The sequence below is a fragment of the Microchirus variegatus genome (genome assembly GCF_963457635.1).
Source record: "Microchirus variegatus genome assembly, chromosome: 17".
Classification (NCBI taxonomy): domain Eukaryota; kingdom Metazoa; phylum Chordata; class Actinopteri; order Pleuronectiformes; family Soleidae; genus Microchirus; species Microchirus variegatus.
This window is the reverse complement of record NC_139818.1, coordinates 22,882,865-22,899,676: the sequence shown is the minus strand read 5'-3', so window position 1 is coordinate 22,899,676 and position 16,812 is coordinate 22,882,865. Positions and strand designations below refer to the sequence as shown.

The 16,812-nt window shown below is 40.2% G+C and overlaps 1 protein-coding gene across 1 annotated transcript; it reads left to right on the top strand.

The window, feature by feature from the left end:
* Window positions 1-1,240: 1,240 nt before the first annotated feature.
* Window positions 1,241-13,605, top strand: LOC310939100 (cilia- and flagella-associated protein 337; the record flags this gene model as incomplete). The annotated part of the gene is made up of 16 exons (XM_083903767.1): window positions 1,241-1,311; window positions 3,121-3,361; window positions 3,448-3,594; window positions 5,041-5,163; window positions 5,260-5,431; window positions 5,711-5,757; window positions 5,846-5,983; window positions 6,071-6,259; window positions 7,466-7,657; window positions 7,941-8,420; window positions 8,503-8,652; window positions 9,980-10,164; window positions 11,124-11,263; window positions 12,048-12,196; window positions 12,288-12,493; window positions 13,518-13,605. The coding sequence occupies 16 exons, from the start codon at window positions 1,241-1,243 to the stop codon at window positions 13,603-13,605; spliced, it is 2,718 nt and encodes a 905-aa protein (XP_083759893.1).
* Between the last annotated feature and the right edge of the window lie 3,207 nt (window positions 13,606-16,812).

The following is a 16,812-nucleotide window of genomic DNA, read 5'->3' as shown; positions in this document are numbered from 1 at the left end:
TTTAATGTATTTAAGTTGACTCAAAGATGTGCAACATACATCTGCCTAGAACCAACAGCAAAAATAACACACACAAATAAGAACAAAACAATACAATAAGCGACGTAGAACAGACTTAGCCTCCGCAGAAACCACAAAGGTGGCACAAGGAAGTGAAGTGGTTAAACTCTTGAGAGTTCCTTGGTAATAATTAAACTGCATTAGTACAAAAATGTGTTACTGGGCACCAAATCAAATTTATCTTAGGGCCCCATAAAGGCTTTGTCCGGCCCTGGTGTGACAACCAAAACATCCATCCATCCATCCATTATCTACCGCTTTTTCCTCCACCAGAGGGTCACGGGGGGTGCTGTGCCTATCTCAGCAGACATTGGGCGATAGGCGGGGTACGCCCTGGACAGTTCGCCAGTCCATCGCAGGGCCACATAGAGACAAACAACCATTCACTCACACACTCACACCTACTGTCAATTTAGAGTGACCAATTTACCTAATCCCCATATCGCATGTTTTTGGACTGTGGGAGGAAGCCGGAGAACCCGGAGAAAACCCACGCACACACGGGGAGAACATGCAAACTCCTTGCAGAAAGGCCCTTGTTCCGAAGTTGTCCCAAACGGGGCTCGAACCCAGGAACCCGGGTCTTCTTGCTGCAAAGGCAAGAGTGCTAACCACTACACCAACCGTGGGCCCACAACCAAAACATAAACAGTTAAATCATGGTTCCTTTTGTGTGTTTTCTTTGACAGTTTGTGTAAAGTTGTCAGTGATACAGCAGCTCTGCTCAGTCCTCACTGCCTTTGCCTCTTTAAATGATTAACCCGCTGTGAGCTGTGAGCCTCAGTGACCACCAGCAGACTCACACTGATGCTGGAAAACAACCAAGTCACCACGTTTCCTGACGTGGTGTTGACTCTGCCTGTTTCAGGCCGTGGTCAAACACTTGTGACAGACTTGAGACGTTTGCTGATGCGTGGACAGACGGGAGGACGGACAGGGGGACATTCCTGTTCTGTGTGGCGACCAAAGAAGAAGCTTTGTTTCTTTGAGTCAGTGGAGTTTGAGTAAGAGGATGGAAACAAAGACTCTGCAGGTTCTGACTCAGTCGTGATATCAGGCTGAACCTCTGCACTTTTAAAGGGAACTCATTTCTGCTGCTGGAGCTAAAACTTAACTTGGATTATAATCTAAATAAAGACAGATGGAGCAGTGTGTGCTGGTTTAAGAAGACTTTATGATGATGGAGTCTTTAAGAAATAAAAGAAATCCATGGATGCTTTATGAGACAGAAGTGCCACACAGCAGGTTATGGTGAGTTTCTGTCTTTTTATCATTATTATTATTATTATTATTATTATGGGGTTTATATCTAAAAATGGCATCTCCAATAAACACATTATTATTATTAATGTCTAGAGCTGTTGTAGTTTTATTGCTACAATTATGAGAGTTAATTCTCTGTTTGTACCTAATGGTAAATTCTATACCAAATCCAAATCTAACAATGTTCATTCAGAAAAAAACATTCGTAAATTATAATTTTTTCGTGTCACATAAAATCAAAAATATTGGGAAAAAAAGTATGTTAATCCAATTAATATAATAATGAGAAAATATCTAAAAATAACGAGAAAATAATAAATAATAAATGATAGAGCTCTTCTTATAAAGAAATAATACAAATAGTTATTATTGTTTTGATTTAAAAACATATTTGGCAGATGTTATTTAACTTTCCCAAAAAAAATTATTTTTTACTTTAACATTTAATAAAATATAATATAAAATAATTTGATTACGGTAAGTCATCTTCATGGTGACAATAAATGCATTGTTGTCTATTGTTATATTTTATACCATATTCTACGGTGGCCTGGTGAGTATTGTGCCATTTTAAAAACAAAAGTGAAAATCTACACATTGTAGCAATTCTTCTAACTTTTGCTACCATTTAAAGATTAAAGCCAATATAACTGTAAGAAAATGCAACAGCTACAACTGAGCAAAAAGTAATTTACTGCTTTATTATTGTTGTTAATAAAATCTAATTTAGCTAAGGGCCCCCTAAAAGTTTATGGCCAGCCCTGTCTCCATCCATCGTCCTCACAGCTTCTCCCTTTTTCACAATAAAAGTACACTACAGTTTTATGACTGAATGATTTTATGGCTGCATTAGCCGATTGTGAGAAACGTGTGTGATGTAAAGAGACACTCATGCTCGTCCTCATGGTCCTCATGATGGAGCAGGAAAACACAGTGACCACACAGTGACTTCACTGTTTCAGTTTGGACAGTTTGGTTTCCTGGGCAACGGGGCCACACAAGAGCTGCTGCTGCTGCTGCTGCAGGAATACAACACTCATTCACTAATGTTTAATCCCTAACAACCGACAACTCTCCTTAAGAATAAATGTAGTGTTTTTAAACGTATCTTATTCTAAACTTATTTCACACACTGTACCTTTAAGAATTTAAAGGGACATTTAGAGAAATTAGCTATAGTTGACTAAATGTTTAATTAATGTTGCCTACATTTTACACACTGTACCTTTAAGATTTTAAAGGGATATTTTGGGAAATTAGCTATATTTGACTAAATGTTTAACTAGTGTTTGCTACATTTTACACACTGTTTCTTTAACATTTTAAAAGGCCTTTTAGGGAAATTAACTGTATTTTACTAAATGTTTTACTAGTGTTTTCTACGTTATACACACTGTACCTTCAAGAACTTGTCTGCTGTCACAATGCTGCCACATGGCGGTGCTACAGTCACTCTGCAGCCAGCCTTTCACCATGTGATTGAATAAATAAGCAGTTTGAGCTCATCAAAAAAAGACTAAAATAACTGTTACAAAGACAAGAATAGTTTCTGATTGTGTAGATTCTGATACTCTGATCACAGAGTATCTTCCTCACAGATTATGTCCTACTGTTTTAATCCAGTTAGAGGACAAACTCATCTAATCCGCCTGAGGAGAAGACCCAGGTGCTGTAATCACAAATTAGCTTCTGACAAAAAGTTTGGGAACATCAGGTATATGATAAGTAAATACTGTAAAAACAGGTCTCTTTAAAGGTGCAGTGTGTAAAATGTTCCTCCCTCTGTGACCACTGCAGTGACCCAGCCTGTGGAGTCAGTCCTGCAGAGAAACTGAGCCCCGAGCACCTGAAGCTTCTGAGGAACGCTTTCACCGGGCCTTCAAACACTGCAGCACAAACACACGACAACAGGAGCGCAAAGACCAGAGGAGGAGGAGACGAGGAGCGCGGACTCAAGTTCGAGGAGTTTCGAGAGGTTCTGAGGACAGTGATTGGACCAGATGTTGAGGATGCGTGGGTTCAGAGATTCTTCTGGGAGGTAAATATTTAGACATAAAGAAGAACAATGGCACCTCTACTCACTCATCATAGGAAGCCTGATGTTTCAGTCTTCATTGTGTCCAGGTAGATATCAGCTGTACGGGTCAGGTGAAGTGGAAGCAGCTGTGTTCATACCTGCTCCTGGAGTACACCGAGAGAGAGCACACCTCCATCCCTAAGGCTGCGCTGCTGGGCCTGCAGCCACAGATCAGACACTGCTCTCACAACAAGGTAACACACATTAAGACATTAGTCATGTATCCTCCGGTTTTCAGTCTAGTTTTACCAACTTTACAATTTCCCTAGAGCAGTTATACTGTATCTTATAATATCCTCAACAGCATAGGTCTCAAACCTGCAGGTACACCGCAGGACACATGTGGCCCTCTAGTCAGCTCCACCCTTATTTGGAAAATGTTGGGTGTTCACCATTAGCAAATGTTTAAAGTAAACTATAAAAATAAAAGGAGGGGGGGGTGGGAGCACAACCCTGCACTTACATATCCAAACCACTAGATGGCACGCTACATTCTTTTATAACTTTAAACAGGATAGGTAAACAAATCGTTGATTTCTAGAACAATGACATAAAGGTTAACTATTATTTATGTACAAATAAATTCGTACAATAAACATTTACCAAAACACAACAACATATCTAAACTTTACCAATCAATCAATTAATTAATTAATTAATCAATTAATCAATTAAGATTTAATAATACGCCATACGATACCCTTAAGACAAAGGGAATTGTAAACAAGACTAATTTAATTGTAATGAAACTTTTAAATTTTCAATATTGATGTATTAATTTGCTCGAGCCTAGTATCAATTCAAATATGAGTAATATACAGTGTATATATACTTCAAAAAAGAGGAAATAATCAAATATGTGGGTGTAACTATGCAAGTAAAATAAGAATAGTAAAATATGAATAGTAGCTAACTTGAGGAGAGGCAAACAAAAACACCTAGCCATTAACTGCTGCCATTTCAGTTAAGTGTAAACTAAAAACAAGCTGTTTATGTCTAAATGTTAATTTCAGTTTGTAAAATGTTTTCTAATAATAAGAAAACATTCTAACACATTCTAATATGCTAGCTACTTTTGCAATATTGATGTATTCATTTGTTCAAGCCTAGTATCAATTCAAATAGGAGTAATATACAGTATATATACTTCAAAAAAGAAGAAATAATCAAATACGGGGTTGTAACTATGCAAGTAAAATAAGAATAAGGTGCTAACTGAGGAGAGGCAAACAAAAACACCTAGCTAGCTCTTCTTGCTCTATCCTTAATAACTGCGATTAACAGCTGCCATTTCAGTTAAGTGTAACCTAAAAACAAGCAGTTAAGGTCTAAATGTTAATTTGAGTTTGTAAAATAATATAATTATAAATAGAAATATAATGATATAATTTCTAATAATATTAGAAAACATTCTAACACATTCTGAAGTAGCATATTATGCTAGCTACTTTACACAGGCTAACATGTTAGCCAGGTGTAAAGTAGTTAGCAAAACATGTTAGCAAAATGATTGTCTGCCATTTTGTTTTATCCTCCTCACATCACTTGTTGTTGAAAGTGAGTTTTTTGTTGTTTTTCGAGCTTTTATTCAACTGACCTTAGAGTGTTAATGACATTAAAATGTCCGTGTTGTGTTCCAGCGTGAGACAACAGTTCGCATGGTCGCCGTTTCTCATCCTCCTCCACTCCGCTACGTGAGCGTCAGTAAAGGCGGTCAGGTCACCGTCTGGAACAGCGGCCTACACGTCCTCAGAAGCATCGGGGTGAGTGACATCACGCTGTTTCTACTTTTACAGCTTCTTTTTTTACAGACACAAACACTATTTTTTTATTTTTTTTAAACGTTAAACGCTTCTCAGCTCGCTGGAGATCCGACAGAGGAAGTGGCCAACACGAGAAGGTTCAGAGGCTGGGTCACCGATGCGGTGTACATGGGCAACGTTCACACGGTTGCCGTAGCAACCGACTGCAGGGACCTGCACTTTGTCAATGTCTCCACGGGGAGCGTGTTCGAGGACGTCCACCTATTTGGTACGTTTGCAGTCAGATGTAAGAGAAGCCTGAAGAGAGTGCGTTATTCGAGGAAAAAAAGGTGTGCAAAAGGTCATGTCAAGTATATACAGGTAAAATCAAAGAGCTTTACAGTAAAATAACAGGGAAAAAAATCAACCTAAACAAGCATTAAAGGCAGAAAATGCAGAAACTTAGCAACCAAATGTTGAATTTATAACCCTTGGTGTTGTTTTCACTGTTTTATATGAACAAATATGACTTAACTTGACCGATTCTTTGTCTTATTCTTGGTCCCAGGGTTTCATTGTGTCCCCACGTCTCTTTGTTACTGGCACGATGTCCAGGTATGACCTCTGTATTCCCTTGAAATGTTAGATGATATACAGCGAATATTTCCTCACTTATATATTGTGTATATTGTGTCCCTGCAAGTGTTCAGAGCGTCCCCCTCTGCTGCTACTGGGGGACGAAAAGGGTGGCGTCCACCTGATGTGGTTCCTGAACGCATCAAAGGGTCTTTTTAAGAAGCCCTCCAAGAAACAGAACAGTCCTTATAGGATCTATTTCCCGGTAAGTTTGACCCAATTGTACCGTATCACTTTTTTTTACGTTTGTTGTTTTAAAACGATTAATTCCCCTCCCGTCTTCCCAAAACAGGACCTGAGCGATCACAGCAACGCGGTGACCCACCGTTACGTCGCCAACGTTCACCAGGAGCCGATCAACAGACTGATGTTCGATCCCAGCAGCAACGTCGTCATGACTTCGTCGGAGAGCGACTCCGGCTCTGTCGTCTTTGTTAGCGTGACGCCAAAGCGGGAGCCGTATACTTGGAAAATCAACCAGGTAACTGTTCACGACAATCTCAGCTTGCCTCGTCAGAAGACAATATCAAAAATGGCTATGAAAACCAAATTATTTGTATTTTAAAGCAGTTACACACTCTTTTCCAAATGTTGCACACTGGACCTTTAACCCACTTTTGTTGGCTCAGGGTCACACATGCATATGTAGGTCACAGTAATCTGAACTGGGTGACTGTGACCTCGCAGGGTGAGTCAAGGTTCTGTGAATTAGTCCTCGCCACTTTTTATGTCGGAAAAACAAAATAAGAGATGTGTTTATTGTAATGCGTTAATAACTTACTTATTTTTAAAGTTTGGTCCCACCCCTGTACAGAGAGACAGACAAACCGTCAGTAAAACTGTGAGGAAAAACAAGTAATGTTTTTGCACGAAACCGTATTAAAGTGGGTGGCCACGCTTCCTGTTATTGAATGTTGTTCCTTTTTATAACGCACAAACGTAATTTTACACATTAAATGAACAGTCTGGGAATTTTAACGTTGAACTCAAACAGGAAGAATAACCTGGTTTCAGTCTGTACAGTCCAATTCCTTGTTTCTTCATAGTTTCTTCAAATCAAATTTAAGACTTTTCAATAAATCTTGGGACAAAATATAATACCAAAGTAACTGCCATATCAGATTAAAGGATATAATTGAGGATTTGTGTTGTTTGGGTTGAGTATTTTCTAAATTAACTGCTCCATGTTCGGTGAGCAAGCTAGCCAGTTAGCACACAGCAAGCAGAGAGCTACACAAACTAACTAGCTATTGGCTAGGCTGTTCTCGGAACGTGAAGAAATGTAGAAAACAAAATTACAAATACCCGTCAAATTAAATTTAAGACGTATTCTGTGAACAAGGTAGTCAATTAGCAAAGCCACATGCGACAACCAGAGAGCTACACTAACTAAACAGCAAGCTAATTGGCTAGCCACTAGACAGTTAGCTTGCTGTCCTAGTAAACAAAAACCAGTGCTTCACATAGCTGCCATGTTTGCCTTTGCAAAGTTAATTATTCATAATTTTGCCATTAAAATCCCCTATTTATATGATTTTTCAATAGTCATTCCAGATGCTCGCGCTCATTTCTGACAAGTTACATACTTTCATGGGTTGTTCAGTCAATTTCTGCCATTACACTCTCCTAAAAGGACCTATAAGGACCCGTTTATGAACTTTAATTTTTGCGTTTTGTCACTTTTTAGGGTGCTAAATGTTTCGACTACAGCGCATCTCTGCAGTTGCTGGTCACAGGAGGTCGTGACCGAGTCGTCAGGCTGTGGACTCGCTTTGTGACCACACGTCCCGTCGCTACACTGCTGGGTCACTGCACCACCATACTGGACGTTGCAATCTACCAACCTGTTGGGCAGATCTTCAGTTACTCCAGAGATGCCGTGAGTCATTGACGAGATAACGTTCCTGCATTTATTGAGATTGTCTGTGTGACTTCCGTGATGAAAGGAAATATTAGGTACACTGCAAAAATGATCTGCCATTGGGGTAAGCTAGTTATTGATTGGCTAGCTAACTTAAAACTAGCTTGAACATTTCAGAGTGTAATGTTCCTTAAAACTAAGAAAAAATGACCAAAATTCTGACAAAACTGGCCAAAATTAAAGAAAGTTGTAACGAAGCAAAGAAATTCTGTCTGAAAATGCTTCGATTTGCCTTCGTCAGGAGCTGAGGGTTTGGGACATTTCCACACATCGCTGTCTTAAAACCGTCCGCCTGCACTTCCCATGCCTGCAGCCGGGTCGAATCCCAGAACACGGCAACTTCCCGTTCCTGCTCGTGAGCCCGCCTCTTCCTGCAGAGACACAGCCTCACTTAGTGGTGGGATGCAAAGACTATCTGGCACTGTTCAATCTGGCCCAGACAAGAAGAGGAGGAGGAGGAGGAGGAGGTGGATGGTTGACGAATGAAGAATTTGGATCAGAATGTCAAAACGGTACCGCCCTCTACTGCGCCCTGTACAACCCCACCCTCAGACAGGTGGTGACGGGACACGCCAACTCATCTGTGACTCTGTGGGACGTGGACACGGGTAGGAGGCGGCTTCAGATCTTGAACGCTCACGGAGAAGATGAGCTGCTCTGCATGACGCTGGACGCCTCCCACAGGAGACTCATTACAGGAGCTGGCAACGGCACCATTAAGGTTTGAATCCACTCGTGACGCATTTTGGGCAAATTGCCTACACTTGAATTTCAAACGTACGCTAACCACTCTAACTCACCAGGTGTGGAACTTACTAAACGGCCTTAACCTGCACAAGCTGGAGCCTGTCACCAACTCTGAAGTCACCAGGTTGACCTGTCTCCATGACAACAAGCTGCTAGCCGTCGGGTGGAGCCAGCGAATCGTTCAGTACGACATCGCTGCGGCAAAGGTGAAATTAAATAATGTCCCCACCCCCCAAAATGGGATTAACCTTTACGATTTGGAATGTTCACGCTTCGGAAGTGGGATTGAAGTTAGCCACCAGGGGGCGACTTTCTGAACGTCTATGGGCAAATCTGCCTAATTATCACTTTATTTATTATTAACCTCAGTAAACAATCTTCCTGAGCAGTTTATGATCTCAGTTACTGGTCTTCTTTAATAAAACATGATGCAAATCGCAAATCTCAAGGCCCCGCAACAGGCTACATCTATTTTTTATATATACACGCACAGTCTCTGTTACACACGATTACAGCACTGACTGACATCCGATTCTGGAGAGCGCAGAGCAAATACTCACGACGGACAAATCCGTCAATAAATCAAGATCGAAAGGGAAAACAAGCACAAAACAAAAATGTTCACCTCACCGTGTCATAGCCGTCAGACTTTTGCACTTTCTCAACGCCTTCAAAAAAGGTACATTCCTGCAAAAAACTGCACAAAATCAATATATCTACAATCACTTTTCCCAAGTTTAATGTCTCACAATGCAAGGTAATACCGAGTTGGACACTGGAACTTTGTCTAAGTGTATAATTCTTTTATAAAAGAAAAAAGTAGTTTGGTTTTCGTAGCCTTATAAATATACACATTTAATACACTCTTGCTATGGCAGCCCGGAATGGACAAAGCAGCCAGAGTTTGCATTTTGAAACCTACCTACATGAACCTTATTTTCCTTAAAAGCACCTGTACATTCATACACAGGTTATAAGAAATGAAGGTGAGGTTTTGCCCGTGTAAACATCAGAATTTAGATTCTAGTTCTACACTTGACCTCTCAGCCTTTAACGACCATCTGCTCTGTGGTTAAATCCATCCTTTAAAGACCACAGTGTTCTCAGCATTAATGTCTTTTTCCCCCCCTCAGTCACAAAGATTTCCGTCATGTCAGCAGAGAAAACCTTGACACTTACACATCACACATCCACCCCCGTGGCGTCAGATGAAGAAGTCTTGCCTTAGTCTTGCCGCGAAAAAAAAAGGAATCTGCAGCATGTACTGTATATATACGTCCGCCACAATGAGTCTAGGGTTTAAGAGCTGACCGCAGCGCCGTCGCCCCGAGGTGTAAACAAAGCCAGTAAACCCTGACACGGAAATGGAGTCGCTCTCTGCAAGGCAACACAAACAATTACATGTTAGCGTTGAGACCATTTGTAAAGTGTCACACAGTGGGAAGTGATGTGAAAAGAAGGGATTTACTGTGTTTTTACTCTGTGAAACTTTCATACAGTGGCTAAATAATGGGAAATGTTGCCCCCGTATAGGACTTGTACGTGAGAGCAGACATGTCGTGGAAGTCCGGCGGCGTCCACACGTCGGACATCCTGGCAGTGTGTCAGTGTTCCGGTCTGGGCGTCGTTGCCACGGCGAGTCATGATGGAGAGGTCGTCCTGTGGAGGCTGGAGACGCAGGGACCGGTGCTTCACCTACAGAGAGACGGAGAGATGGGGTAAAGCAGAAATTAGCATACTTTTTAATAAGTGGTGGGCAAGATATAGCCAAGACGAAGATGAAATCATGGATGTTATGGTTAAAGATGTGCAAATTGACATTGTTGAGTCTTTAAATGACTGTCACGTGACCGCCAGTGGGCCTACGTGATCACGATCGCTGGCTAGCATCCTCCCTGCCATATTGCTTAGCCTCGCGCGAGGTTATGCTAATAGGGAGAAAACACGGCGACGCCAGCCTTCGCAACTAAGTCTTTGAGATAGTTTTATTATTTGCTGTTGCTCGTTTGCTAGCTTCTGACTATTTTACCCAGAGTTCAGTGGATCATTTCCTGATTTTCAAAAATTCATTAAAATTATTCCTTAAGAGGTTTGCAAATATTTTCAACTGATCCTTGTTTAGGGAGATGCTGACTATTATGATGGTAAATTTCAAGTAATTCCGAGATACTTTTTGTTTTTTTGAAGAAAGTCACCTCACTGTCAAAGTGCATCAGGGCAAATGGATCATTTTCTGATTTTCAAAAAATCATTAAAATTATTCCTTAAAAGGTTTGCAAATATTTTCAACTGATCCTTGTTTAGGACGATGCCGACTATTATGATGGTAAATTTCAAGTCATTCCGAGATACTTTTTGTTTTTGAGAAGAAAGTCAGCTCACTGTCAAAGTGCATCAGGAAAAATGGATAATTTCCTGATTTTCAAAAATTCATTAAAATTATTCATTAAGAGATTTGCAAATATTTTCAACTGATCCTTGTTCAGGGTGATGCTGACTGTTATGATGGTAAATTTCAAGTCATTCCGAGATACTTTTTGTTTTTTTGAAGAAAGTCAGCACACTGTCAAAGTGCATCAGGGCAAATGGATCATTTCCTGATTTTCAAAAATTGATTAAAATTATTCCTTAAGAGGTTTGCAAATAATCGACTGAACCGGCTTGTGCGTTTTCACAGAGTGGCGCCCCCTGTGGACAACCTCTTGTTCCTGCAGCATCGAGCCCGCAGCAGGAAGCTGAGGAACAAAGGCGTGCTGGTGTCGTCGCAGGGCGGCCGCCTGCGCTTCTGGAGCGTCACCGGTCAGACTCGAACATACGGTGAGGGAGACGAGCGGCTGTCAGGTTTAACGGTCCTAACGTCGTAAACATGGATTTATTTACATGCAGCTGCAGCAGCAGCGGCGCTGACACTCGGTCTGAACTGTTGACTTGGACATAGTTGTGGACTACCATTCCTGGCCAGGCCACAACTATGTCTCTTTCCAGATCCCATCTGTGTTTAGCGGCGTGGGACTCACGCACTGTGACCGCTGCATGTGTGTGCGAGTGTGCACAGGTGCATGTGTGTGTGTGCGCATACTGTGTATATATGTGTGTCAATGCATTTCTATAGAACACAGCACTTTGTTGACAATGTGTTCCCCCAGAAGCGATTTAAGTCAAGTATTCAGTGTTTGGAGTATAAATACTTTTTCTTGGACGTAACTTTGACGAAAAAAGACATTCCACTGCTTATGAAAACAAACAAGAGTCTGTCGTTTAAGATTGAAATAGATTGGACTCAGTTGCCTTATGTATGGAAAACTACATTCTTCAAGTATAAGCTCCCATAACTTTGAATTAAAGTCTATGGGAGTTCTGAGTTTTTTTGGCAAGCAGAGACGTTGCCCCCTAGTGGCTATTCAATGTATTTTTACTTCTAGGCTGGCTTCTGGGGAGAAAATGGAAGACTTTGTCAAGTAAAAAAAAAAAAAAAGTTCTACGTGTTCCAAGTTTTGGAACTTTCCTGGCAAAAACTCTTCAAACTCTTTTTTTTAAACGCTTATAGCTGCAGTTTTGCATATTCATGGCCGTTACATTTCGATGTTTCTTCTTACCTCAGGTCAGTTTTATGCTCCAGAGCAGCCAGGCGCACGAGTGCTCAGCCTGAGCTCAGATCAGCCGAGAAACACCATCCTGGTCTCTGGAGACTCAACAGGTTGGCTTCAGGTGTGGGATATCTCCGACTACGCACTGAACATCCAACAGGAAGTGAGCCGCTGTGAAATCAACGAATAAATATGAGTCTTTGTATGTTTAACTACAGGTACTTAAAGGTTTTTCTCTCTTCCTGTCCACACAGTCGGTGAGTGAGCGGCCTCCTCGGCTGCAGCGTTGGAGGGCGCACGAGCGAGGAGTGGTGAGCGCGGACGTCCTCGAGGTGGACGACAGCGTGTTCGTCCTCTCGGCCTCTGCGGACGGTTCTGCCGGCCTGTGGACGAAGGACGGAGAGCACGTGAGATCTTTTGGACGTGAGGTGACGAGGAACATCGCGGCTGCGGATCACACGTGAGTTTATCTTTAAATTACAAGACGACGGATCTTTGAGGAACATAAACTGCACGTTTTGGTAAATGTAAGCATTTATTAACGTAAAAACAGTGTTTCTAGCGTGGCTAGCGTGACCTAGCGTGGATGAACCCAACCAATTCTGCAAGGGATTTGATTTCAGACATGTCCAATTGCATACAGAGGCATTTTGGTCCAGGAGGTTAGGTTTGAGGTTAGGGTTTCCAGACTCATACTCATTTCTCATATTAATTTGAGTATGAGTCTGGTGTTAGCCAAGCTAATTGTGACGAAATGTGTGTATAATGTAGCTACTAATTTGCAGCCAAATTTGTTGGGTGGGCCCCCCGTCCCATCTGTGGATCCCGAGCCAGTGTTTGGTTAACCACCGAGTTCTGAAGAGCAGGCATTCTTCATGGTTCTGTTTTAAATCAAACACAGCACCAAGCGCTCTCTCTCACACACACACACACACACACACTCACAGACACACACCAGACGTTGTGACACAATCTCGTCCAACAGAGATCACTGATCTGACTCGCGTTCGGGTTCCAGGACTTTGAGACGAGCCAAAAAACGGTCGGAACTCTAATCTAAAGTCAACAGCTTTTTTGTGTTTGCACAAGTGAATGCCCTGCAGCAAAGAGGGGGGGGGGGGTTGACAACGTTTGGCTCTGACACCCACAGTGAGATGGAGAGGAAGCAGGAGGAGGACGTAGACGGGGAGGGGAGGAGGAGGGAGAGTGACGACGCTGATGACTGTCAAACGTCACAGGACCAATGCAGTTGTGAAGGTATATGGTTAAAGTGTAATAATTCAACTGGAAATCACACAAAGTCACCACATTTTAAATTAAAAAGAGTCAGAGCATTCTTCACATTCTCCTCCTCTGAAGTCTGGGAACATTTGGGACAATTTTCATCTGCATTTTCCTCCTTCCTTTCATTCTCCCTCTCTCTCTCTGTGTACTCTCTACTCAGGTTTTGCCAAAATAAGCGATTAACTGTGCTTTCTCTGCAGCCACACCCTGGCATACAACGTGCACATTAAACTCGCTTGTCTCTATGTCGTCCACTTCAGCTTCACCCACCGGCTCGGCAGAGAATGACCGTGAGCAACCTCAGCAGCCCATGGTAACCTGCACACACACACACACACATTCTTGTACTTGCTGCATACTGAGGACCAGCATTTCCACTTTATAAATCAACACAATTACAAATATCTACTTCATGAATGACATCTACAAAGAACTACTGTTTGCAGTACCATAAAATGTCTGCAGGTGGAACCCCAGAGCAAAAAATATTTTTTAATTTTTTGGGCCAACATTTTACAAAAACGTCATAGATATACTATGTCAACCAAAATTTTAAAAAGAATTTGACAAAAAAATTTGGTCCAAAATTTGACAAAAACGTCATACTATACTATGTCTTCCAAAATTTGAAAAAAAAAATTTACCCAAAATTTGAAAAAAAAAATTGGACCCAAAATATTTGGTCCAACATTTGACAAAGACGTCATTCTATACTATGTCGTCCAAAATGTGAGAAAAAAATTGGACCCAAAATTTTTGGTCCAAAATTTGACAAAAAAAAAATGGGATCCAAAATTTGAAAAAAAAAAATGGGATCCAAAATTTGAAAAAAAAAAACTGGGTCCAAAATTTGAACAAAAAAAAATTTGGTCCAAAATTTGAAAAAAAAACATTTGGTCCAAAATTTGAAAAAAAAACATTTGGTCCAAAATTTGAAAAAAATATTTTGGTCCAAAATGTGGTCCAAAATTTGACAAAAACGTCATACTATACTATGTCTTCCAAAATTTGAAAAAAAAATTGACCCAAAATTTGAAAAAAAAAAAATAGGATCCAAAATTTTTGGTCCAAAATTTGACAAAAAAAATGGGATCCAAAATTTGAAAAAAAAAAAATTTGGTCCAAAATTTGAAAAAAAAAAAATTTGGTCCAAAATTTGAAAAAAAAAAATTTTGATCGAAAGTTTGAAAAAAAAAACATTTGGTCCAAAATTTGAAAAAAAAACATTTGGTCCAAAATTTAAAAAAAAAACATTTGGTCCAAAATTTGAAAAAAACATTTGGTCCAAAATTTGAAAAAAATATTTTGGTCCAAAATGTGGTCCAAAATTTGAAAAAAAAAATTTGGTCCAAAATTTGAAAAAAAAAATTTGGTCCAAATTCTGAAAAAAAAAAATTTTGGTCCTAAATGTGAAGAAAAAATTATGGTCCAAAATTTGAGAAAAAGTCGTCCAAAATTTGACAAAAATTTTTTTTGACAAATTGAGTGTTGCATGTTATAGAAACCTAAGGAAGTGATTTCAATGAAAACAGTGAGGACCGGCCAAAATGTCCTCACTCCGTAAAAATGACCTCACTTTGTTGGTTAAAAACCCTCACTGGTCCTCAGTATGCCGCTCTCGCCCCCAAAAGTCAAATCAGTAAGTCAGGAAAACGACAAAGAAGAGTTGAGTTTAAAAAATGGTGTAAAGTTTTAAAAAATCGTCTCTGCGAGATGTGGAATTACTTCTATATGATGTTAATGGGATGACTTACACTCCACGATGGACGGACATAAAAAAAAGACCAAAAATGGAGTTTAAATGGGCCAAGCTAATATGTTAAATGTTCTCTTCATTATTCCATTCCCTCTTAACTGCTGCATCCGTTTGTCTCCTTCCTCTTTCTCTCTCTCTGTTTTCCTTCACCCACATGTGACCACGTCCTTTTATTCCTGCTTCGCTGCCACAATGTGCATTTGTGGCCAAAAAGACGTGGAAAAGGCTTTTTCCTGTTGCTGTCACTTCATGTAAACCCTGCCTGAAAAAGACGGCAAACAAAAGTTTTGAAAAAATAACAAACAAAATCTGAGCTGCCACTGACATCACTGCTCTGTAAACTTCATTCGTCAAATGAACTTTGTGTTTCTATTTTTGTTTTTCTTCTTCTTCTTTTTCCAGGAGATAATCTCCAGTATGGATTTACCCATAATCCCCCAGGTGCAGACTGGTGACACAAAGCTCAACTGAGCCTGATCTTGACACAAATGCAGACATTAAAATAACTTTCTTTTCTTTTATAACGCTTGTCTTGAAACTGTACGTTGTGTTGCACTCTACGTTGATGAATAAATACTGTTTGTTTAGCATTTTATCTTTCTGAACCTCCATGCTGCACTGTCTTTACAGTTTCCTTATCGAAATAATAATTAAGATATGCCAACTCCACTGATATGAGATACAGTCAGCTATCAGTTAGCTTAGCTCAAGAGGATGATTGGAGAGAGCAACACATTTACATATTATTCTTATTATACCTTATTATACAAGGTATAAATGTATTGATTACATTAATTATTTGGTTTGTGTAACCTTTAAAATACATCTATTATGTGTAATTTAAGTAAGGGCTTAGTATTTTGTATGTTATAATAATAATAATAATAAATAAAATAGAAATAGATTAGATTTTTTTGTGGAACAAACAAAAACCCATGAACGCAAGCTAAAAACTAATTAAAATCCCGTACTATTGAAGTGCTGTTGTTTGTGCTATTCAGTAACAAATAACACATCACACACCAAGATTTTTCACGGACGCGGGTGACTAAATGTGTCGAGAGGTGTCAACACTATTTAAAAAGATCTGGTTCACCAAGTAAAATTAGTAATTATTATACCAAATATCCTCTTTAAGCATTTCATTGAGTCCTTGTTAGATGTTAGGGGAACATAGAGAGGAAACACCATGTTTTTTTTTAAAGACGGATACCGAAAGGAAGCATGTAAAGGGAAAAAAAGAGAGGGCCCAACATGGAGCCTTGTGGGACTCCACAACAGATGAGCACTGGCCAAGAAGGACAGAGAGTGTTCTTTCTAATCTATCTAATTCTAAGTATTTTTGAAAACAGTGCCCACACATCACTCAAGGAGTTCAGATTCTTACGCGTTACGCCGCGACTGTTCGTCTCTTTGCTCCAAATAATCAATTCAGCGGTGAAAAACGTGGTCGTTTTTTTTGTGCATCTGTGTTCAAAGAACAATAACTGTACATGTTATTATAGCTGCGGGTCTTGGAGAGAGGGGTCACATATGTTCTGTGTTTGCAGGTGTGTGTGTGTGTGTGGAGGCTAAAGTACAAACAAGAAAAAACGTCAAAGCTTCCTCTCACTCATTTCCAGCTTGGGCAAAAGCGTCTCTCAGCCTGTTTTCTCTTCTTCAGGGAGGATAAAACACTCTGGAGAGCAACTCCCAGTAACACACACACACACACACACACACACACATACAGACGACAG